General features: G+C 38.8%; 2 protein-coding genes across 4 annotated transcripts in view; both read left to right on the top strand.

The window, feature by feature from the left end:
• The window catches only part of TMEFF1 (transmembrane protein with EGF like and two follistatin like domains 1), a 101551-nt gene extending 89218 nt beyond the window's left edge, over positions 1–12333 (top strand). The window contains exons 9-11 of one of the 3 annotated variants that reach the window (XM_050761508.1): positions 6531–6689; positions 10850–11010; positions 12246–12333. In XM_050761508.1, the coding sequence (XP_050617465.1) occupies positions 6531–6689; positions 10850–11003 (313 nt within the window). In that variant the 3' untranslated portion in view covers positions 11004–11010; positions 12246–12333. Of the gene's footprint in view, positions 1–6530; positions 6690–10570; positions 11694–12245 lie in introns of those variants that run through there. The other 2 variants (XM_050761507.1, XM_050761509.1) reach the window with 2 other exon arrangements.
• On the top strand, positions 11764–22529 carry CAVIN4 (caveolae associated protein 4). Its single transcript, XM_050761515.1, is given in 3 exon segments — positions 11764–12602; positions 19770–20094; positions 20097–22529. Coding segments are annotated over 3 exon segments (1086 nt in total). The 5' UTR covers positions 11764–12200; the 3' UTR covers positions 20456–22529.
• Positions 22530–23244: the final 715 nt, after the last annotated feature.

Below are 23244 nucleotides of genomic sequence, written 5' to 3'. Positions count from 1 at the left end.
AAACAGCAGACAGAGTGAGTGTCCCTGCCTTTTTTCTTTTTCCCTTTTTTGAGACAGGATCTCACTCTGTTGCCCAGGCTGGAGTGCAGTGGTGTGATCTCAGGTCACTGTAGCCTCTGCCTCCTGGGTTCAAGCGATTCTCATGCCTCAGCCTCCTGAGTAGCTGGGATTACAGGCGTGTGCCACCACACCCGGCTATTTTTTGTATTTTTAGTAGAGACAGGGTTTCACCACATTGGCCAGGCTGATTTTTGCATTTTTTAATAGAGACGGTTTCGTCATTTTGCCCGGGCTGGTCTTGAACTCCTGACCTCAGGTGATCCACCTGCCTTGGCCTCCCAAAGTGCAGAGTGAGCCTTTTAAAATAAAAGCCAGTTCATATCATTCCTCTGCTAAAACCCTTCCAGCAGTTCCTTCATCTCACTCAGTGCAGAAGGCCTACTTAGTTTTGTTTCTTCACCTCTCTGTCTGGCTCTCCTCCCCCTCACCCCCTTTTCTCCAGCCACACTTGCTGTTCTTGTGCATGCCATGCATGCGTGGGTGCTCCCACCTTAGGGCACTTGCACTGGCTCTTCCTTTGCTTGGTATGCTGTCTTCCAGTTGTTTGCATGGCAGACTCCTCACCTCCTTCAAGTCTTTACTCATATGTTACTTTTTTTTTTTTTTTTCTTTGAGATGGAGTCTTGCTCTATCGCCCAGGCTGGAGTGCAGTGGCAGGAATTTGGCTCACTGCAAGCTCTGCCTCCTGGGTTCACGCCATTCTCCTGCCTCAGCCTCCCGAGTAGCTGGGACTACAGGTGCCCGCCAGCACGCCCGGCTAATTTTTTGTATTTTTAGTCGAGACAGGGTTTCACTGTGTTAGTCAGGATGGTCTCGATCTCCTGACCTCATGATCAGCCCGCCTCAGCCTCCCAAAGTGCTGGGATTACAGGCGTGAGCCACCATGCCTGGCATATGTCAATTTCTTAACCTACCCGGACTGCCTTATTTAAAACTGCAACCCTCCCTTCCTGCAGTTTTCCTGGCTCATACCTGGTGTTTGCAGTTTCCCTTAACACCCCACACCCCACATTCCTATAGTATCTATCACCTTCTAACATAACCATTTAATTCACTTCCTTTGTTTATTGACACTCTTCTTCTGGTAGCTGGTAAGCAGGCCAGGGATCTTTATCGATTCTGTTCACTGATGCATCCCAAATGCTCACCACGGTAGGTGGCACATAGCAGGTGCTCAATAATTGTTGTAAATGAATGTGTGAATGAATTCACACATGAGACAGTGGGAGTGAATAGGATTGCCTGTGGAAGGTGTTTGGGATGAAAGTAGAAAGTGGAGGACTGAATCCTTGGATCTGCCTTTAATCAGTAACAGAAGAAGTAATAACCTAGAAGTTAGTGCTCTAGGTATTAGGAGAGTGTATTAGTTTGTTTTTACACTGCTGATAAAGACATACCCAAGACTGGACAATTTACAAAAGAAGGGATTTAATTGGACTTACAGTTCCACGTGGCTGTGGAGGCCTCACAGTGATGGGGGAAGACAAGGAGGAGCAAGTCACATCTTACGTGGATGGCAGCAGGCAAACAGAGAGCCTGTGCAGGGCAACTCCTGTTTTTAAAACTGTCAGATCTCATGAGACTCATTTACTATCACAAGAACAGTGCAGGAAAGACCTGCCGCCATAATTCAGTCACCTCCCACTGGGTTCCTCCCACGATAATGGAAGTTGTGGGAGTTACTATTCAAGATGGGATTTGGGTTGGGCACAGCCAAACCATATCAGATAGTATAACCAAAAGTCAGTTGGAGAAAATAATACCCAGGGAGAACTGCAGCGATGATATATGGCATATTCATTCTTTTTGATACTCAGATTTTAATCTTTGGCTTAAGCCAAACCATTAGAGAGCTGCATATCTAGGAGATTGTTACAGTTCCCTATGGAACTGCTTTTATTTTACTGAGCTTTGACTATTGTCCATTAGCTTATCATGAAGGACATTATTTTAAAAATCCCATGAGACTTCATTATATCATAGAATTTACTGCAGCTGTGTTGTTGAGGATACTGTTCTTTATGTTAGAAGGTGCCCTGTTTAAATGAGGACCAATGAGATTAAGTTCCCTTAAGTTTCATAACAGTAACAACCGTGCTTCTTTTGAACAACTTGTTTGATTACTGTGCTTCTTTTGAACAACTTATTTGTTTTTATTTTATGGAGATTGTATTTTGTGTCAACTGTCCTACTACTTTTCCCTCCCTCCCTCCCTCCCTGCCTTCCTTCCTTCCTTCTCCATTGGTGTTTAGTATATGCACAGAGTCGTGCAACCATCACCACAATCAATTTTAGTACATTTTCTTCTCCTCAAGAGGACACCTCATACCCTTTAGCTTTTACTCCCAAATCTTCTCATGCTCCCTAGCCCTAGGCATCCACTAATTTATTTTCTATCTCTATAGCCTTACCTATTCTGGATAGTTCATGTAAATTGAACCATATAGTATGGGGTCTCATGTGTCTAGCTGTTTTCACTTAGTGTAACATTTTCCAGGTTCATCCATGTCATAACGTATATCAGTACTTCATTCCTTTTTGTGGCCGAATACTGTTCTATTGTATGGATAAAACCACATGTTTTTAATCTATTCATCATCAATCAGTGAAAATTTAGGTTATTTCCACTTTATGGTTATTATGAAAAATGCTGCTCTGAATGATCATTTGCAAGTTTTTGTGTGAACATGTTTTAATTTCACTTGGGTAAAGTTTAGTGGTAGAATTGCTGGGCCAAATGGTAACCCAGTGTTTAACATTTTGAGGAACTGCCAGACCGTTTTCCAAAGTGGCTGCACCATTTTACATGCCCTACAGTACCTTCGTCAACACTTGTAATTATCTGACTTTTTGATTTAGGCCATCTTAGTAACTATAAAAACTGGTATATATGGTGGCTTTGATTTTTATTTCCATGATGGCTAATGATGTTGAGCATCTTTTCATGTGCTTATTGGCTATTTGTATATCTTCTCTGGAGAAATGTCAGTATACATCCTTTGCTCTTTTATTTTTTGGCTATGATAGAGTTGTATTAGTTCTTTATATGTTCTAGATATAAGTCCCTTATCAGATATATGGAACTTACATTTTTTTTCCATTTTGTGGGTTGTCTTTTTACTTTCTTGATAATGTCCTTAAGTACAAAAGATTTTAATTTTGATTTAGTGCTATTTACCTTTTGTTGTTGTTGTTGTTGTTGTTGCTTTTGCTTTTTGGTGTCATATCTAAGAAATTGTTGCCTAATCTAAGGTGATAAAGATTTACTCCTATGTTTTATTCTCTTTTTAAAATTAAATGTATTTAAAAATTGACAAAATTATGTATATATATAATGTACATCATGTTTGGAAATATATATACATTGTGAAATGTCTAATCAAGCTGATTAACATACACATTACCTCACATCGTTACCACTTTTGTGGTGAGAGCACTTAGAATCCTCAGCATTTTCCAAGAATACACTACATTGTTAACTATAGTCACCATGTTGTACACTACATCTCTTGAACTTATTCCTCCCATCTAACTGAAATTTAGTATCCCCTGACCAACATGTCCTCAACCACCTCCTACCACCCCAGTTCCTGGTAACCACTATTCTACTCTACTTCTATGAGATCAACTATTTTAGGTTCCACATATGAGTGAGATCACTCAGTATTTGTCTTCTGTGCTTGGCTTATTTCACTTAATATAATGCTCTGCAGGTCCATCCATGCAAATGATAGGATTTCCTTCTTTTTTATGGCTGAATAGTATTCCATTTTGTATATATACCTCATTATTTTATCCATTTATTTGTTAATGGATACCTAGATTGAATCCATATCTTAGCTATTGTGATAATGCTGCAATAAACATAGGAGTGCAGATATTTCTTCAACATACTGATTTTATTTCCTTTAGTTATATACCCAGTAATGAGATTGCTGGATCATATGGTAGTTTTATTTTTAATTTTTTGAGGAACTCCCATACGGTTTTCCATAATAACTGTATCTTATGTTTTTTCTTCAGAGTTTTGTAGTTTTAGCTCTTACATTTAGATCTGTGATCCATTTTGAGGCAATTTTTGTGTGTGACACGAGGAAGAGGTCTAGCTTCATCTTTTCGCATGTGGCTATCCAGTTAGCACCATTTGTTGAAGAGACGATTCTTTCCCCATTGAGTTATCTTAGCACCCTTGTCAAAATCAGTTGACCATAGATGTGTGGGTTTATTTTTAGGCTCTCAATTCTCTTCCATGATCTATATACCTGCCCACTGCTTGTGTTTTGTTTGTTTGTTTGTTTGTTTGCTGGGAAGCATAGAGCCCAATGTGAAATGTACTGGGAAGTGTCTAGGAACCTCAGGGACTGGATTGGTAGACTTGTACTACCACTGGATTTCCCTGTTTCCCTCCTCTCACATTTCTTTTTTGTTGTTTTAATGTGTACTTTGTGATAAGCTGCCTCAAATTCTTTTGTTAATGAGTTGTGGGACATTAATAAATACTATTTTTGTACTTCAAATGTTTTATTAATCAGTTCTAACTGAAGACTGGCTAATTTATACATTTCACTGCTGTCAGCTTAAAAATGTAAATTGTCTGTTAAGTGTCTTAAATATTTCTCCCTGTCAAATTATCATCAGCTGATGCAGTTCCCTTTTTATCTACTTTTAATTGGAATTCAGATAATTTCTTTTTTTTTTTTTTTTTTTTTTTTTGAGACGGAGTCTCGCTCTGTCGCCCAGGCTGGAGTGCAGTGGCCAGATCTCAGCTCACTGCAAGCTCCGCCTCCCGGGTTCACGCCATTCTCCTGCCTCAGCCTCCCGAGTAGCTGGGACCACAGGCGCCGCCACCTCGCCCGGCTAATTTTTTGTGTTTTTAGTAGAGACGGGGTTTCGCCGTGTTAGCCAGGATGGTCTCGATCTCCTGACCTTGTGATCCGCCCGTCTCGGCCTCCCAAAGTGCTGGGATTACAGGCTTGAGCCACCGCGCCCGGCCGGAATTCAGATAATTTCTAAGATTAGCACCTACAGCTTACCTCCTTGACTGCTTGACATTGTTTCTGTCATTAATAACTTATTTTCATCTTACCCCTGCATCTTACATGTTTATATTTTATACACTGAAAAGTGTCTTGCATATAATTTGATGCTATATTCAGAGAACTGTAAATGTTTATACCTATTTTTTCAATAGTCTAATTTTCAGGTACCTAGCCCTAAGGGATAACACTAACTATAGAAAGGTGCATATTCACCAAGATGTTTACCACATCTAATTTATAATTGTGAAAAATTGAAAATAACTGACATGTCTTAGAATTGGGAATAGATAAGCTAGCTATGTTATAGTCACTGGATGGAGTATTTCTATTTTGAAATTTTATGTATCTATTTTGAAAAAAATGCTAAGAAAGTAGATTTTAGGTGTTCTCACCACAAACATGATAACTATACAAGGTAACGCATATATTAATTAGCTTGATTTAGCCATCCCACAATGTCTGTACGTTTCCAAATATCATGTTGTAAATCAGCGGTCCCCACCCTTTTGTCACCAGGGACTAGTTTCATGGAAGACAGTTTTTCCATGGACTGGGGGTTAGGGGTGGGGGTGATGGTTTGGGGATAATTCAAGTGCATTACATTTATTGTGTACTTTGTTTCTATTATTATTACATGGTAATACATAATGAAATAATTATACAACTCACCATAATGTAGAATTGGTGGGAGCTCTGAGCTTGTTTTTCCTGCAATTAGACAGTCCCATCTGGGGGTGATGGGAGACAGTGACAGATCATCAGGCATTAGATTCTCATAAGGAGCAGTCAACCTTGTGTGCGCAGTTCACAATAGGGTTTGTGCTCCTATGAGAATCTTAATGCCAGTGATGATCTGAGAGGAGGCAGAACTTGGGTGGTAATGTGAGTGAAGGGGAGTGGCTGTAAATACAGAGAAGCTTTGCTTACTTGCCCACCACTTACCTCCTGTTGTGTGGCCTGGTTCCTAACAGGCCATTAACTGCTATTGGTCCAATAGCAGTCCATGGCCTGGGGGCTGAGGACCCCTGTTGTACATGATAAATATATGTAATTTTATTTGTCAATTTTTAAGCAAATTTAATCTAAAAAATGAAAAAATGGAGTAAATCTTTGTGGCCTTAGATTAGGCAATACTTTTTTAGATTTGACACCAAAAGCAAAAGCAAGAATAACAAAATGGATGTATATTAACAATATTCAGCAACTTTAAAGTTAATGTGATATAACTTAGATGAAAGTAGCACCATGTAGGCATATCAAAAAGACAGTAGGGAAATATACAAATGACATTTTTCCCCCAGATTGTAGGAAAGTGCTTGATTTCCTATTCCTGTTTACATTTTATTACTATTTTGTATTTTTTAATGTAAAAGCTTGGGAGTATCAAAATTTGTAATTTTCATAGGAATATATATATTTTTCCTTTTTCAGATGTGAATCTGGCTACACTGGACAGCACTGTGAAAAGACAGACTTTAGTATTCTCTATGTAGTGCCAAGTAGGCAAAAGCTCACTCATGTTCTTATTGCAGCAATTATTGGAGCTGTACAGATCGCCATCATAGTAGCAATTGTAATGTGCATAACAAGGTAGGTAATGATGTAAGAAATACCAACTTTAAATTAGAGGCAGGCAACTGTTTATTTATAGATGCTTTGAGGCCACCAATCTATTAGGAAAAATCCTATGATCAGTTCCCGGAGGTTTTCAGTGGTCTCTCTCTATCCTTCTTCTTTAGAATACGGGCAAGGACTAATTCCCAGTCTTACAAGTATATCTGGGTGACAAGCAGAGAGGGAGTGAGAATAGTCAATGAGATAAAGGAATTTAGGAATCTGAGATTGTATACAGTCTTTGAGCACTGCATTTTGGGAAAATAATATTAGTAGCAATTTTTTTTTTCTTTTCTTTCTTTCTTTCTTTTTTTTTTTTTTTAAGAGACAGGGCATCACTCTATCATCCAGGCTGGAGTGCAGTAGCAATTAGAGCTCACTGCAGCCTCGAATTCCTGGGCTCAAGTGATCCTCCAGAGTAGCTGAGACTGTAGGCGTCAACCACCATGACTGGCTTAGAATTTCTAGAATGGTCTGCACGTGCATAGAAGAGCCATGCAGAAAATTTTTAAGCCCTGCACAACTGCAGGGTGTTTTATGCCCTAAGAATGTACTTTACTCACAGTTAATATAGTAAGAAAGGAAGAAATCAGAGGCTGAAGATAATTTTATTGTGATATCACTGTGTTAACATTACTTCATTTTCTGGATTGCAGCAATAAGTAATAAGCTTTAAAATTCTCTATTATAAATAAAACCATTTGTCATAAATTAAATGACTTATTTGGATTGCAATGGCATAAAATGAGTCTTTTCTAAACTGAGTGGAAATACATAAGTCAGACTGAACTGGACCTGAGAAAAGTCAGAGTAAATCCAGCAAGTTCATGTTGTCTTTGTGCTTCCCAGTCTAATGTCTTTTCTTCTTGCTTACCTCTTTCTTTAAGATTCAGTTCAGAAGTCTCATAAGCATCATCTCTCCACATCCCTGCATTATTCTGGGCAGAAGGTTGAAGTATATCAAATACAGATATTGGCAGGCCATAATGGATTTATGGCCCTTCTATCCAAGGTCTGGATAGAAGCCAGACCTTCAGTAGTCTCAGCCATCTGGAGCTGAAATGATGAATCTAGAAATGATAAAAAAAAAAAGTTCTCCAAGTAACAGATATTTTTCATAGCACCTAGGCACTAAAGTCAGTGCGCTTTATTTCACAGAACAGATGATCTGCCCTTAGGAAAGACTACTGAATATAAAATTGGACGGTAGATCAAAGTAGGGGCATAATCATGTAACAAATAATGATAACAGAAAGAGAAGATAGGGAAAAAACATTTAACAGCAGGACTGGCTATAGCCATTTAATATAGACTCAAAGGTTAAGTAATTTGCCTGTAGTCATCCAACTAGTAAGTGGAATTGTCTGGATTTGGATTCAGTTTGATTCCCATTCATTTTTCTTTCCACTGAAAGGTTCCATGTTGAGTCATCTTGGGAAACATCTTTGCCCAGTATGACCGTGTCATGGGAGCAGGGTTCAAACTTGATTTTGTAGCAGTTTAGGGTTTTTGAGCAGGGAAAGGACTTGGTATAAACCATTTTTTCAGAGTATTAATGAGTCATCAGAAAAATTCATTGGAGTAGTGAACATGTGAGGTAGGGGGAAGACCATTTAAGACATTATTAGAGTTAAATAGGAGTGAGGTAACAAATGATTTGGAAGGCAGAAGAAAAATTAAGGTAAAGTAAGGGAAGATGTTTGAGGCCTGGAGATAGTGCCTTTATTTGAGACAGGGTCTCACTCTGTCATTCAGGCTGGAATGCAGTGGCATGGTCTTGGATCATTGCAACCTCAACCTTCTGGGCTTACCTCAACCTCCTGAGTGGCTGAGACTACAGGCATGCATCACCATGCCTGGCTAATTTTTGTATTTTTTTAATAGAGACTGGGTTTGGCCGTGTTGCTGAGGTTGGTCTTCCATTCCTAGGCTCAAGTGATCTGCCTGCCTTGGTCTCCCAAAGTGCTGGGATTGTGCCCAGCCAGATAGTGCTATTTTTAAGAGGATCAAAGGATGTTAGAGTCAATGGGAAGCAACTTTGAGTTCAACCCCTTCATTTAGAGAAGTCGGGAAACTGAAGCCCTGAGATAAGAAGTACCTCGGTCTAAGGTCCTAGAGCTAGGAAAGCCCCCTTACAACAGTCCTTTACCCAACTCTGTCCTTCAGTGCTATAATGCTCAACTACTCAATTAAAATTACCTGGCAGGCCGTTTTGAAGTAGGTACCCTTAGTTTATACTCCAGATCCCTCCTTGTTGCCCTCACAGCCACTTAGACATCACAGTGTATTTCTAACTGTGTCACAGTGTCTTCACTCCCCACTGTCTCTAACGATTGAGGAGTCATCTCATTGAATTTATCACAGATTTCTCCTGGAGGCCTGTTTTTTTATTATTTATTTCCTCCCCTAGAATGTCTTAATGTCTTGCTATCTTGGATTTAGAATATTTAGAATATATATGTACTTATGGATTTATTTCCATTGAATTTTTAAGTATCTCTCCCACACAGTCCATTATGGGACAGCTGTTGACATATACCATGGCGGCTGTCACATGGGAGGAATCTTCTTTAAAAGGATGTTCCCACTGACTTGTTTACCAAGACTGCATGAGTCAGTTTTTCTTCTTTTCTTCTTAGAATCTCCTTTCATGTTTTCAGACTTATAGAATGACAGATTGGCAGGAACCTTGAACATCACCTTAGCTAAACGCCCTGATTTTATAGATTTAAAAACCATGGCACTAGGAAATTGGAACTTTTCCAAGGTCATGGTGAGTTAGTGACAGTAAAAGAGGGTTGCTTGATCTGTCAGCTAGTTTTCTCATTTATGAAATGGAGATGATTCTAACTCTATCTACCTCATACTTTTAAAATGAGGGTTAGTGAGGTAAAACCATATACAAAATGGAAGTATTGTCAACACTTTTAAGTCAAGGCAAAGCTGTACTCTTTGCAATTGAACAAAATGAGGAGTATTCATTGTTATAAGACTTTCTTCCCATTAGTTTGTAAATTTCTTGCTGGCAGAAATTGTAGAACCTAGTCCAACTCCTAATTTATTTTTTACATTTAGGAGAATTGAGGTTGCACAGTTAGTTATTAGCAGAGCCTAGAATTCATCTCAGCCCCCTTATTCCACATTGCAAAGCACAGCACCTTGTGTTTGCAATCTAGTGTGCAGGCACAAGAGCAGTTCCAACACAGTGAGATTTGTACTGCTGTTGAGAAACATGGTAAAATGAGAGCAGAGTTAAAGAATGTCCCTCATCTTCAGTGTGGCAGTTGCTTATGGGCTTCTGTGGTTTGGCCCAGGAGGGTGTGGACAGCTTCTTTTGAGTCATTGTCTAAAATCAGTAGACATTCCTGTGTATTCACAGCTGAGGTTAGTAAGCACACTTCTTCCTGATTTCTCCCTTCATCTAACCTGTTCTTATCATTTTTGAGCTGTCTTGTCATAATGCTCAGGGAAGGTACATAGGCCAGAGTCCTTTCTACTGTAGGGGTTTCTTATTATCAGTCACTGTGACTAGGGAGTTTCTAGGCTGGAGGAAGGGTAGGATATCTGTCAGGGATGCATACATAGTAGCATAGACACTGGGAATGAATTTTGCTTGTGCCAGTACTTATATTACATATCTAATCCTCTCAACTCCCAGCTTTGTAGGGGAGGTAGCGGTCCGAATTGTGTTCATCTTCATCTTGTCTTGCAACAGATACCATCTCATTTCCCTTTCATGTAATTGCTTGCAATGTGGCTTTATGTGCAAAATGTGTATTACTTTGGAAACATTTGAAATATCCTAAAAAAAATCATCAAAACAATATTTTTCTCTCTTTCTTTTTTTAATGCAACAGAAAATGCCCCAAAAACAATAGAGGACGTCGACAGAAGCAAAACCTAGGTCATTTTACTTCAGATACATCATCCAGAATGGTTTAAACTGATGACTTTTATATGTACACTGACCATGTGATGTACATTTATTATGTCTTTTTTTAAAGAATGGAAATATTTATTTCAGAGGCCTTATTTTTGGACATTTTTAGTGTAGTACTGTTGGCTCGTATTTAGAATATTCAGCTACGACAGTTTTGGACTGTTTAGTAGTCTTTGTTTTATGTTTTTAAATACAGAAATTGCTTTCACAAATTTGTACCACATGGTAATTATGAGACTTGTTCTTTACCCATGGAATGTAATATTTTTGCAAAGATGGACTACTTCACAAATGGTTATAAAGTCATATCCACTTCTTCCACAATGACCACAGCAAATGACCAAGCATGAACTAAAGGTAAAGATGTTTACAGATTACTTTTCTTACAAAAAAAAAAAAAATCTAGAAGACACTGTGTTTAAATAGATATTTAAATGTTTTTGAGATTTAGTAACTGATTTTTTAGACACTGCCTATCGCATGAACTGTAAAGCTGTGTGTGTTAGGTGTAAAATATTTATAAGATATATGGACTGGGGAATTTGATTATTCCTCCCTTTGAAAAAATAATTCTAATAATTTGAACAAGTATGTTAGTAATGATGGAAGAGATCATTGAAAAGTAGATTTAGATATTGTGAGAATAGGCTGTTTAACAGATTGGAATAAAGCCTACTCTACCAGTTAAACTACTTTAATACACATTCATTTTTCAAGAAAATATTTGTTTTAACATAAATAAACAAATCGTATCAGTGTTTGTGAATAAAATACAAAAATGATTGTTAATGATTGGTGCTCTTAAAGTGAGCTTAAAATTTATCCAAGACCTCTATCCAAATTTGTCCTGTAGTAATAGATTAATATTCATGGATTGTTGGTGTTTAAAGATCTGAAGTGTGAGTAGAATGTATTCAGCTGTTTAACATGTAGTTTAGATACTCAAAAGTATGCATGTAGAACTTAAAGAATATGTTTAAAATTATTAATTTTAATATTTTGTTTGGAAAAGCATGTTATAATATAATGTTTTCACTATATGGCCTCTGTTTTGGTGTGTTTATTTACTAAATTTTTTGATATTGGTGTTTCAGTATATTTAATATGTGAAATTAGTAGAAAAAGCAGATTTTGGTTCAGAATTCCCCTTTCCTGTTACAAATACTGATTGAAATTATCTAAAGGCAAAAGCTTTACCCAACATTTGGAGTTTGCTTTTCTGACCATTTGGCTTCTAGGTTTAATATTAGTTACATGGTGGCTTTAGTGAACTTTTTAAAAAAGCTTTCCTCTTCTACCCACACAGTCTTATTTGAGTCCCTTAGTCAGTCAGCAAGCATGTTTGGAACAGTCCCCGGTACTTTGCAAGGGTTCAGATTGCAGAACAGTCACATATGGGTATTTGTAGTTATAAATACTTGACCATTCTCCAGGGGTGGGGTTTCCAACTCTTTAAACAACCCTGTTGCCTGTTATCAAGCTGACTTTTTGCTCCAAGTGCCAGAATTGATTGTGGTTAGGACATCTTACGCTGAGAAATAAATAAAATGGAACATAATGGGTCTGCTTCAAATGCTGATAAAATACACCAGAATCGCCTGTCGAGTGTTACAGAAGATGAAGACGCTGCTCTTACCATTGTGACTGTGCTGGACAAAGTAGCCTCCATCGTGGACAGTGTGCAGGCAAGCCAGAAGAGAATAGAGGAGAGACACAGGGAAATGGAAAATGCCATAAAATCCGTCCAGATTGACCTGTTGAAGCTTTCACAGTCACATAGCAATACAGGGCATATCATTAACAAGTTGTTTGAGAAAACCCGAAAAGTTAGTGCTCACATTAAAGATGTGAAAGCCCGGGTAGAGAAGCAACAAATTCATGTTAAAAAAGTTGAAGTCAAGCAAGAGGAAATAATGAAGAAAAACAAATTTCGCGTGGTAATATTCCAGGTAAGCTTGCACTTGTGTTCAGCTTGCTTGTTCTAATCTCTTGCATCTTTTAATTGCCAATAAGTCATATCAGAGGTTTCTAGTGTCACATCTTAACTATTGTATGTGTTAATACAATGGAGTTCTGTATTAGCAGCAATCTCAGGATAAAACCATTTCTGTGTTAACCAAAGTGCTATCTATCATTTTGGAATTTTGAGCTTCTCAACCATTTCATGTAATATGAACTGTGGCTTATAGCTTAGGCTATTTCTTGCCTTTGAAACTTAATATTGGTAAGTCCCTTTCAGCATATTAGCTTTATTAGCATGGTGCCCTCTCATATACTTTGAAAATGTTAGACCTAGAAGAAGACTCAGAAGCCTCTAGTTTAAAACACCTCTTTATTCTCTAAAAGAAGAAACTGACAACCAGTAGCTCCACAATGTGGTTTTTTTCGCTTATGTGGAGAGCCTGGAAAGGCCTAAACAGTAGATATAAACTTTTCAGAATGTAATTTGTGTATTGGAATTTTTACATATAGATCACAATGATAGCTATTTTCCAATGAACAATGAGGCAATTATTCTTATTTTTCTTATAGTAATACAAATATATGAGTCACATAAATAATTTCCTATGTTTGATTACAAAGTCTTTTTACTTAAGTGATTTAATACAGTATTTTGTGTGTGGCATTGTGTATCGAGCTAAGTTCCCATATTCTGTGCTTGGCACTCATATTTTTGGAAATAGGAACATATTCATGGCAAATGCGTAATATCTGTGGTATATTTTTAAAACTCTTACAGTTAAAAGGAAAAAAATTGAACATTCCTTCACAGTAGAAAAGTAGGAAACTGTCATTATCAGGCAGTTTACAAAACACAAGTAAGAATAAAATTCTACTTTCACTTATTTAACTGTTGGCAGTTATTAAAACCTATAACCAGAGGTTAATTTAAGAATTGGGAAAAAACACTTTCATATTCTGTTGGTAGAAATATTAATTGATAAAACATTTTCGAAAGGCAAATTTGGTAGTATGTATTCAGAAATTTAAAAATTCACAAAGTTTTTGGCCCCAAAATTTCATGTCAAAGAATTTGTTCTATGCATAAAATCAGGAATGTGTGCAGGAATGTTCACTGTGCATATAAAGTGTTATTTTTTAAAATGACACCTGTATTTTAAAAATGAGTACTTATGTACATAGGAAAAAAACTAGAAGAATATAAACTAAATGAAATGGGAACGCAGTTGGATTATGTAGAAGATAATTTGTAAAACACTAGGGATGTGGCCTATAACTCCCCATGGCATTCTTTACATATTAGGCAATTCTCCATAGCCCTCTCTTGACTGATAAGGTTACACTGGGATGGTAGAGTGGTATTTTAGGTCTGTTTTTAAAAGCCTGTAGGTTATTTAGGAAAAATAATAGGGAGGAGAGTGAAGAGTTGCTTATTTCAAAGGTAGATAGGGCAGACTATGCCATTTTAAGTTCTTTATCATTTCCCTTTCCTTTCATGTCCCTGGAAATCCTTCTATAGGCTTAAAAATTTGGGGGAAAATAAAAGCCTGGGCAATGTGGCAAAACCCCGTCTCTACAAAAATAGAAAAGTTAACCAGGTGTGTTGTCACGTGCCTGTGTTCCCTGCTGTTCAGGAGGCTGAGGTGGGAGGGTCACCTGTGGGGAGGTTGAGGCTACAGTGAGTCATGATTGTGCCACTGCACTCCAGCCTGGGTGATAGTGAAAACCTGTCTTAAGAAAAAAAATTGAAAAATTAAAAAAAAAATCAGTCACCTGATTTTCAGAGGCCAGTTCCAGTGTAGTGGGAAATGCAGTATCCATTCTTCGATTTGCCTTTTGAAGACGCTCGGAATTGTGGGTATATCTTACCCTCGACTGGCATGGGCGCATGGCCAGGAAACATATTTGGCATTCATGTCTGCTGAGAACCTTTGTGCAAAGCAGTGGACTAAGTGCCAATTAAGATTTACAAAAGCAAGAGCAAAGAAGTTGCTGAAAAGTTTCCATTGACTCTGTTCATTGACATAACTCTTCTTTAAACTTTAAGATGTTTCTATATTCACCTGTGTAGTCCCTGTAACTAACTGCTGATTGTTCTTTTCTTTGATCCTTTGCAGTTATTTAAAGCAACTGAGGGGTCCTAGTTTAGGGCACATCTCTTTTCTTGTAAGAAATAATGCCATGAAGATTCTGTATAATTAAGTTGTTCAGAGTAAGCAACAGTTCGTCAAAAAGTAATTGCTATCATTTATAATGGGAGAGCTTGTAGAGAAAAGAATAATGCACGTAGAACTCTGATTCAAAGATGCATTGGATGTTAGAACACTGTATACATGGTCACATGGTTATTCTTGGCAGTTAAAATTAGTTATAATTAATCATCATAGTTAAGGTATATAAATGGTTATATTGAGATTGCCCCTTCTACTAAAATTAACTTGAAACTAAGCAATTCAGCCATAGTAAACATTACCTATTTCTTATACATTTATTATTTCTCTTCGAGCATACTATATCTTCACTAATAAGCCTCAGACTTTTGTATATTCAAAATTTCCCTAGCTATATTACTTTGAGAGCTTGTTTGGAGGTTGTAGCAGGGGAGCACAGCTACTCGTATACTCTTGACCAAATACCAGTCCGCCTCTATCGTGGATGGTCATCCTCTTTGACCGAGCGTGCGGTTTCGAGAGGGATGCATATGGAGCAGTGAGGGCGGAAGGGGACACCCACTTAGCCAGCCAGATCAGCTGAATCAACCCTGGCAATCAGTGGGGTGACAGATGTTGCAGCCACTTGCCCTCACATCCTGTAGCTATATTACTTTGATGTTCAATCCAGCCCACAGTACTCTGATGCACAGTATTCATTCTGTTACAAAAATGGTCTTTTTACCTGGAGTTTTATATGAAAAGATACAGTTATATTTGGAAGTCAACTATAATTCAACATCTACAATCTTCAATTATAACAGTCTATTCACCATTAGCTCGTGATAGCTCTGTCTCATTGGAGTTGCAACTAATAGATCTACATAACAAGTACTTTTTTGTGACTCTACCCCTGTTTTGTTTTACTTTAAAGACTGATTTTATATTATTTGTTGTGTACTTAAAGGAGGGTATGTGATTCCTGGGCTAAGCTATATCTGATTTCTTCACAGCAAGATTGTGTTTTTTCCCCTACCTAACAGTAATTAAGTTTTGGCTCTTTCCCTTTCTAATTATACCTTCTTAGGCCGTGCCAACCCACATTGTGTTGCTGAAGCTACTCCCTGCAGCAGGTGTCAGGAAAGGAGAGGAATAATTTCACTGCTTCTAACTGATTCATCAGAGAGTTATGAGACGCCCACCCCTGCCTTTTTTTTTAGCTCCTAGACACTCTAATCCTATAGCCAAAGAATTTAATTTTAAATAAGTATCAAAAGAAATAAGGTTCCAGGGATATCTTCTTGACTATCAGGCTGATAGGTTTTAGAATATGCATAAATGTGTTTTGTATATATTTATATATTTTTCGATTGAATAGATTTAATCTGGATCTCATGTGGGGCACAGTTTCTTTTAGAAATTTTAACTTGCGGTTCAGTTAAAAATCTCATAATTTTTCAACTTTTGTCTGTTTCGTTTGAGAAATGCTCCCTATTCAGTTGGGTTCCTCTAGCTGCTGTGGTTGGGCTGGCTCTCAAGGTTTCCAGTGTGTGTCATGTCCCAAATCCAATTCTTATTCTTTTGACACATTTGGCACGATTGGACCTCCTCTCTCTCTCTCTCTCTTTAAAGAGACAGGGTCTTCGTCTGTTGCCCAGGGTGGAGTTCTATGGTGCAATCATAGCTTACTGCAGCCTCCAACACCTGGGGGCAAACGATCTTCCCTCTTCAGCCTTCCAAGTAGCAGGGACTACAGGTGCACATCACCTTGCCTGGTTACACTTTAAAATTTTCGTAGAGATGAGGTCTCACTTTTTTGCCTGGACTGGTCTTGGCCTCAAGTGATCCTCCCACCTCAGCCTCCCAAAATGTTGGGATTATAGGTATGAGACACCTTAACCAGCCCCTCCCTTTCTCCTTGAAACTTCTTTCCTCTGGACTTCTGGGGTTACTACACTCTTTGGGAGTTCCCCCTGCCTCACTAGCTGTTTGTCCTTTTTTTTTTTCTTTTCTCATTTCTTCCCTCTACCAGTCCAAAATCCATGCTCTGTAACACCCATGTTCAAAAATTCTCAAAAATATTTTTAATAACATATTTGACAGCAAGACCTAACTTGACCTGAAGTTATTCAGTAGAAAAACCTGACCTAAAGTAGCAGGAGGCTATTTCTAGCTTTTATCCCAACTTAGTGTGAATATTCATATTTTTTTGCCACAGAAATGTTTCTTCCAAGATCTTGCTGGGAATGTTATGTAATAAATCATATTATTTCCAAAGTCTGAAATTTTCTGAATTCTGAAACACACCTTGGTGCCAAAGAGTTTTGAGTAAAACAGAGCATAGATCCATTCACTTAGTTTCTTGGTGATCTCTTTCATCTGGTCTCATGACTTTAATTTCATCTTTACATCAGTGACTCCTAAATTTGGATGTCTAGCCCAGCCCGCTCTTCTGAATTCCAGACTCATCTACTCAGCTGCCTGCTCAGTGCCTCTGCTTGCATGGCTAGTGGGTGTCTCCAAGACAGCGTGTTCAGATCCCATCCTTCCCCTCCAGTCTCTTCCTCCTCTGTCTCCCCCATCTCAATTAATGGCAGATCTATCTTTCATCTGCTCAGGCCATGTACTTGAGGATCGTTCTTGACACTCTGGCACTCCACATCCAGATCTAGCAGCAAATCTTGTTGGCTCCTGCCTTCAAAGCAGCTCCAAATCAGACTGCTTCTCACCCCCCTACCCTGTCAGCAACCTTACCCAGTGCTGCTTACCTCAGTGCCCTCCACCTGTTCACCCTGCTTCTTTTCTTGCCCCTACACTCTGTTTTCAACAGAGTGATCCTTTTATAATGTGGGGCAAATCCTGGCACTACTCTCCTGCAAATCATTCATTCATTCATTCATTCATTCATTCATTCATTTTTTTAGACGGAGTCTTGCTTTGTCACCCAGGCTGGAGGGCAGTGGCACAATCTCAGCTCACTGCAACCTCCGTCTCCCGGGTTCAAGTGATTCTTCTGAGTAGATGGGATTACAGGCATGTGCCACCACTCCCGGCTAATTTTTATATTTTTAGTAGAGACTATTTCGCCATGTTGGACAGACTTCTCTTGATCTCCTGACCTCAGGTGATCCCCCTGCCTCGGCCTTCCAGAGTGCTGGGATTACAGGCATGAGCCACTGCACCCGGCTTCCTGCCAGGCTTTTAGAAGACTTCCTGTTATGCTTAGACTTCACCATTGGATACAGAGCATTGCGTGACCTGGACCACCTGCTATCTCTCTTACCCTTTTGCCTCCCCTTCTTGCCCTTTCATCACTCTGCTGTCACCACACAGTCCTCCCCACTGTTTCTCTGTTCTTCCTAGATCTATATGCAGCCTTCAGGACTAGGCTCAGGTGTCACCGTATGAATGAGGCCTTTCTGACCACTGTAGTTCAAACAGCACCTCCTTGTCACTGCATATTCCCCTTCCCTGCTTTAGTTCTCACCTTAGTGTGTATCTTGCCATCTAACGTGCTATATAGATTTTACTTGTTTGTCCCTCTCCGAGAATATAAGCTTTTTCACTCTTTTGTCTTCAAAGAAGCTTCACAGTTTCTAGAACCAGAAAATTTACTGGTTTGTGGTGGTGCTTAATAACTTTGTTGAAGGAAGGTGTACACCTGTTTGATCCAATAATCATTCATTGATATGCCTACTATGTTCAAGACAGTCTGATAGATGCTGGGCATAAAACATAAATAAGACACATGATGTCTGCTTTCAAGGAATCTGGAGAAGACCTCCGGGAGACACATATTTTTGAGTAAAGCTTCAATTCAAACTGTGATAAATGTTATAAACAGAGGATGTATGTGTAAATTTGAGGTAGAGTTAGCCACTTGGGGAAGTTGGGGACACTTGGATTATTGAAGAAAGATTTCATTTACAAAGCCAAAAAGAGGTGAAAGGGGACCTAAGATGTCAGAAACTTCTGGGTATGGTAGTATGTGCCTGTAGTTCCAGCTACTTGGGAGACTGAAGCAGGAGGATTCCTTGAGTCTAGGAGTTCGAGTCCAGCCTGAGTAATGTAGTAAGACCCCGTCTTTATGAAAAAAAGAAGATACCAGAAATCACATATACATAGGCGTAGAGGGATGAAAATATCTTGTGCTTGAGGAATTGAGAGTGATTGTATGTTTCTGGGCTGGAAGAGTGGGAAAGTAGGTTTAGCTAAAGCTGAGGAGCCTTCTCATCATACTGGACAATTTGAACTCTTCGTTGAGTATTGATGAGCTCTCCAAAGTTTAAAGCAGAGAAAAGATGTGATCAAAGCTATGCTTTAGTAATATTTCTCAGAAAATACTTAGGTGATGTTCTGGAGGTAGAAGGATCAGTGAGGAGGCATTGCACAAGTTCAGGACTGAGATGACAAGGGCCAGAATCAAGACATTGGTAGAGAGAATGAGGAAGGAGGTGGGAACGGACAAGTTGTTAGGCAGTATTACCAACAAAGCTTGGTGACTGGTTGGAAATGGAATGAGAAGGAGAGGAAATATTTGGGATGGTGATTCAGGAGTTTCTATCTTATGTGGGACCTGGATGGGTGTTAGTGCTGAGAGGTAAGGGAAAGAAGTAGAAATGGAGAGGATGGTGGATGGGCCTTGAATTTTGGACTTGGTAAGTTCAAGGTGACTGTGTTACGTCAAACTGTGGAGCAGTCTGCCCATCATTCACACATGTGTCTTCATCTTAGGAGAGAAGGAAAGTGAAGATAAAATACATGTGAGTTTACTTACAATTGGATCTGAAAAATGGAGTGGTTAAGGTTGCCCAGGGTGAGCCTGGGAGATGAAGAAGAGGAAAGGGCCAAGGTAAGAGAAACCCTAAGAAATGCTAACATTTAAGGAGCAGGCAGAGGATAAACAGCCCATGGAAAAGATTTACAAGGCATGGCCAGAAGGTAAAAGAGCTGATCTGTAGTGCAAAGGAAGCACTAATATGCTTTGTTTTTTCTCTCCTTCAGGAGAAGTTTCGGTGTCCAACATCCCTGTCTGTTGTTAAAGACAGAAACCTAACTGAGAATCAAGAAGAGGAGGAGGATGATGTCTTTGATCCCCCAATAGATCTCTCTTCGGATGAAGAATATTATGTTGAAGAAAGCAGATCTGCCAGGCTTAGGAAGTCAGGCAAGGAACGCATTGATAATATCAAGAAGGCATTTTCCAAAGAAAACATGCAGAAGACACGGCAAAATTTGGACAAGAAAGTGAACAGAATTAGAACTAGAATAGTGACCCCAGAGAGGAGAGAGAGGCTAAGACAGTCAGGAGAGAGGCTGAGACAGTCAGGGAGAGGCTGAGACAGTCAGGGGAGAGGTTTAAGAAATCTATTTCTAATGCAGCTCCCTCAAAGGAGGCTTTTAAGATGCGTAGCCTCAGGAAAGGCAAGGACCGAACAGTGGCCGAAGGTGAGGAATGTGCCAGGGAGATGGGCGTGGACATCATTGCCAGGAGCGAGTCTCTGGGCCCCATCAGTGAGCTCTACTCTGATGAGCTCAGTGAACCAGAACATGAGGCAGCCAGGCGGGTGTATCCTGCCCACGAAGAAAGGGAAATCCCCACCCCTGAGCCTGTAAAAGTTACTTTTAAATCTCAGGTGAAAGTAGAGGATGATGAATCTCTTTTGTTAGATTTAAAGCACTCATCGTAAAGAGGAATTAAGTATATCCTAAATATGAAACTCCTAATCATGCAGTTTTAGTTTGAATAGTGTAGTCATCTACATTTCTGTGCCATGTAGGAAAACATAAATTTATGTTTTTTTCTTATATTTAAAATCTTGAAGATAATATAAATATTATTTTCACTCTTTTTCATGGCAGCTGTGGATTTTTTAGTTCCTTTCTCTTGTCCACCAGAAAAATAGTTTCCTAGGTTGGGCCAGTTACATGTTTGGTAAGGGCAACTTTGCAGCCATCATTTGCAAGAGAACTCTAAATATTGGATACTGTGGCCAGCCTCAAAGGGGAATAACTCAAATGTGGGTTATATCATCCAAATGTTCAGATCAACAGATTTGTTAGTAAATTAGCAGTCACACCCCTTTTTTGATGCTTTCACATTAAAAAATTGAAGTTTTAGACTGGAGCATTTGGTTCTAGTATCATAGCTTTACTTATAAGAAAGCCCTGGGCAAGTCATCTGCTTGTTCTCATCAGTGAAAAAGGAGAAGGTTGGCCTCTGCTGCCCACCTCAGAGGACTGTTGTGATGATCAAAGGAAATGGCACACATTCTGGGGGAACAAGAAGCACACCCAGAGAAAACAAGCCTCACCAGTTCTTCAAAAACAGAATTGAAAGAGTTACACCTTCTGAAAAAGCCCTAACCACCAATCAATAAGGTCCTAGGTTGGACAGAAACTAAAACTGGTCTTCAGAAGCCTTTTCACAGAATCAGGAGTGAAAAATAAATAAATGTTTGGGTGACCAGTTTTTCATCAGACTAACTAAACCTTGGGTTTTAGTTGGGTCTCAAAATGTTCCCTGGCCAAAAACCTTTCTAATTTCGTTTTGATTAAGATCTTTAGTGGACTATAGCACTAATTTGTTTGAGCAGTATGAGGCATAAAATTGTGACTATGCTTCTAAAGTTGGCCCTGATGCATTGGGTTTGGAATGACCGCAAATATTCCTGTTAGTTCCTGAACGTACCCTTCAGGGTCCAGCTGTCCAAAACAGTGTTGATGGGAGTTCATCATAGCTGCTTTGGGAGGAAGCCAGATTCCCCTTATCTGTTAGCTTTAGATGGTGGAATCTAGGAAGCAGAACAATGTCTATTGTTGCTAAAGAAAGAAAGAAATGGGCTGGGCGTGGTGGCTCATGGGAATAATCCCAGCACTTTGGGAGGCTGAGGTGGGTGAATCACCTGAGGTCAGGAGTTCAAGACCAGCCTAACCAACATGGCAAAACCCGACTCTACTAAAAATACAAAAATTAGCCAGGCGTGGTGGCATGTGCCTGTCCCAGCTACTCAAGGAGGCTGAGACAGGAACATTGCATGAACCCAGGAGGCGGAGGTTGCAGTGAGCCAAGATTGTGCCACTGCACTCAAGCCTGGGCGACAGAGTAATACTCTTGTCTCAAAAAAAAAAAAAAAAAAAAAAGAAAAAATGATAATACTGGTTCTGTACTTGTAGGATGTTTAATGTGGCATGGTGTTGTAATAGAGAAGAAATGATGAAATTGTTGAATTTGAAGAGTTGGGACAACGATCAGCTCTCCCACTTTTTTTGTCACTTTCAGATCATTTTTTGGATAATCATGTGGTAGTTGAAATAATAAGTTATACATATGTACACACAGGCATACATAAATCGCCTTGAAAATATTTGACTCAGTTACTCAGATGTTTGGGTTTGGGAATCTGATTCAGCATCATTTCCTCTTCACCCTGCATGAATACATAAAATCATAAATCGTTCATCTTGTTACCTTTTTATATTGAAAACTAAAGTGTATACAACATTGGATAACACTTTCAAGTGAATAATTTTAAAATGTTTTTATGACATTTTGGAAAAATCTTGGATGCCTAATCACATATTTTCTTAAGAGCCATAATAAATTTGAATTTAAGAAAATGTTATTACAACATTTGATGTTAGTGTCCTATAAATATTTTTACTAATAATGCAAACAGTGAATGTAAAGAAGTTACAAGCTTTTTCTTTTTTCTAGTCCTATGTAGAATAAATATCAGTTGGCCTGAAATATTTTTCTGCAAACATTACTGTCAGGGAATTTTTATAAAGTCAGTTTGCTTACTGATTCATTATATAACCAGACTTGACATTTTATGGAACATTTCACATCTAGCTGTATTTGAATTTTGATGAGAAGGGAGTTATAACCTGGTCAGCTCCTCATCGTGGTAGACTTTGTGCAACCCCAAAACACTGAACAGTTTCATGTCCTGGAATTTTATTGTAACTTGTACTGCTTTCTTGGTACTTGCTTCTGTCTCTCTACATTTCTTCCCATATTTGGGACATTCCCAAATTCTACATTTATAATTTATTATCCCTTTAACTTAATTTTCTTGATATAAAAATAATGGGCTGCAAACTCACACGTCCCATTTGATATAAGGAATATTCTTGTCAGTGTTCCTATTTTAAAAGTTTCAGATAACGGGGACAGATTATTTTACTTATTCATCTGTATTTTAGAAATTGTACATACCAGATTTTAAATGGTGTATTCAAATAAAGCCATTAGCAAGATTCCTTGCTCTGAGACAGAACAGTGCAGCATCTATAGACACCAGGGGGCATAGAGCTACACAGGCTTTTCTGCAGAATAGACAGGATAGAGTAGGGGGGTGCAAGTCTGTCTCCGGCATGTGATGATCCAGGTCTTTCCTGTGAGTGGGTGATAGCCTGATTCTAGCTTACAGGTTAGAGAAGCAGGGCAAACAACAAAGTACATGAGAATTCAGGC

This window comes from Macaca thibetana, chromosome 15, assembly GCF_024542745.1.
Source record: "Macaca thibetana thibetana isolate TM-01 chromosome 15, ASM2454274v1, whole genome shotgun sequence".
Classification (NCBI taxonomy): domain Eukaryota; kingdom Metazoa; phylum Chordata; class Mammalia; order Primates; family Cercopithecidae; genus Macaca; species Macaca thibetana.
This window is presented reverse-complemented; position numbering and strand designations above follow the sequence as displayed.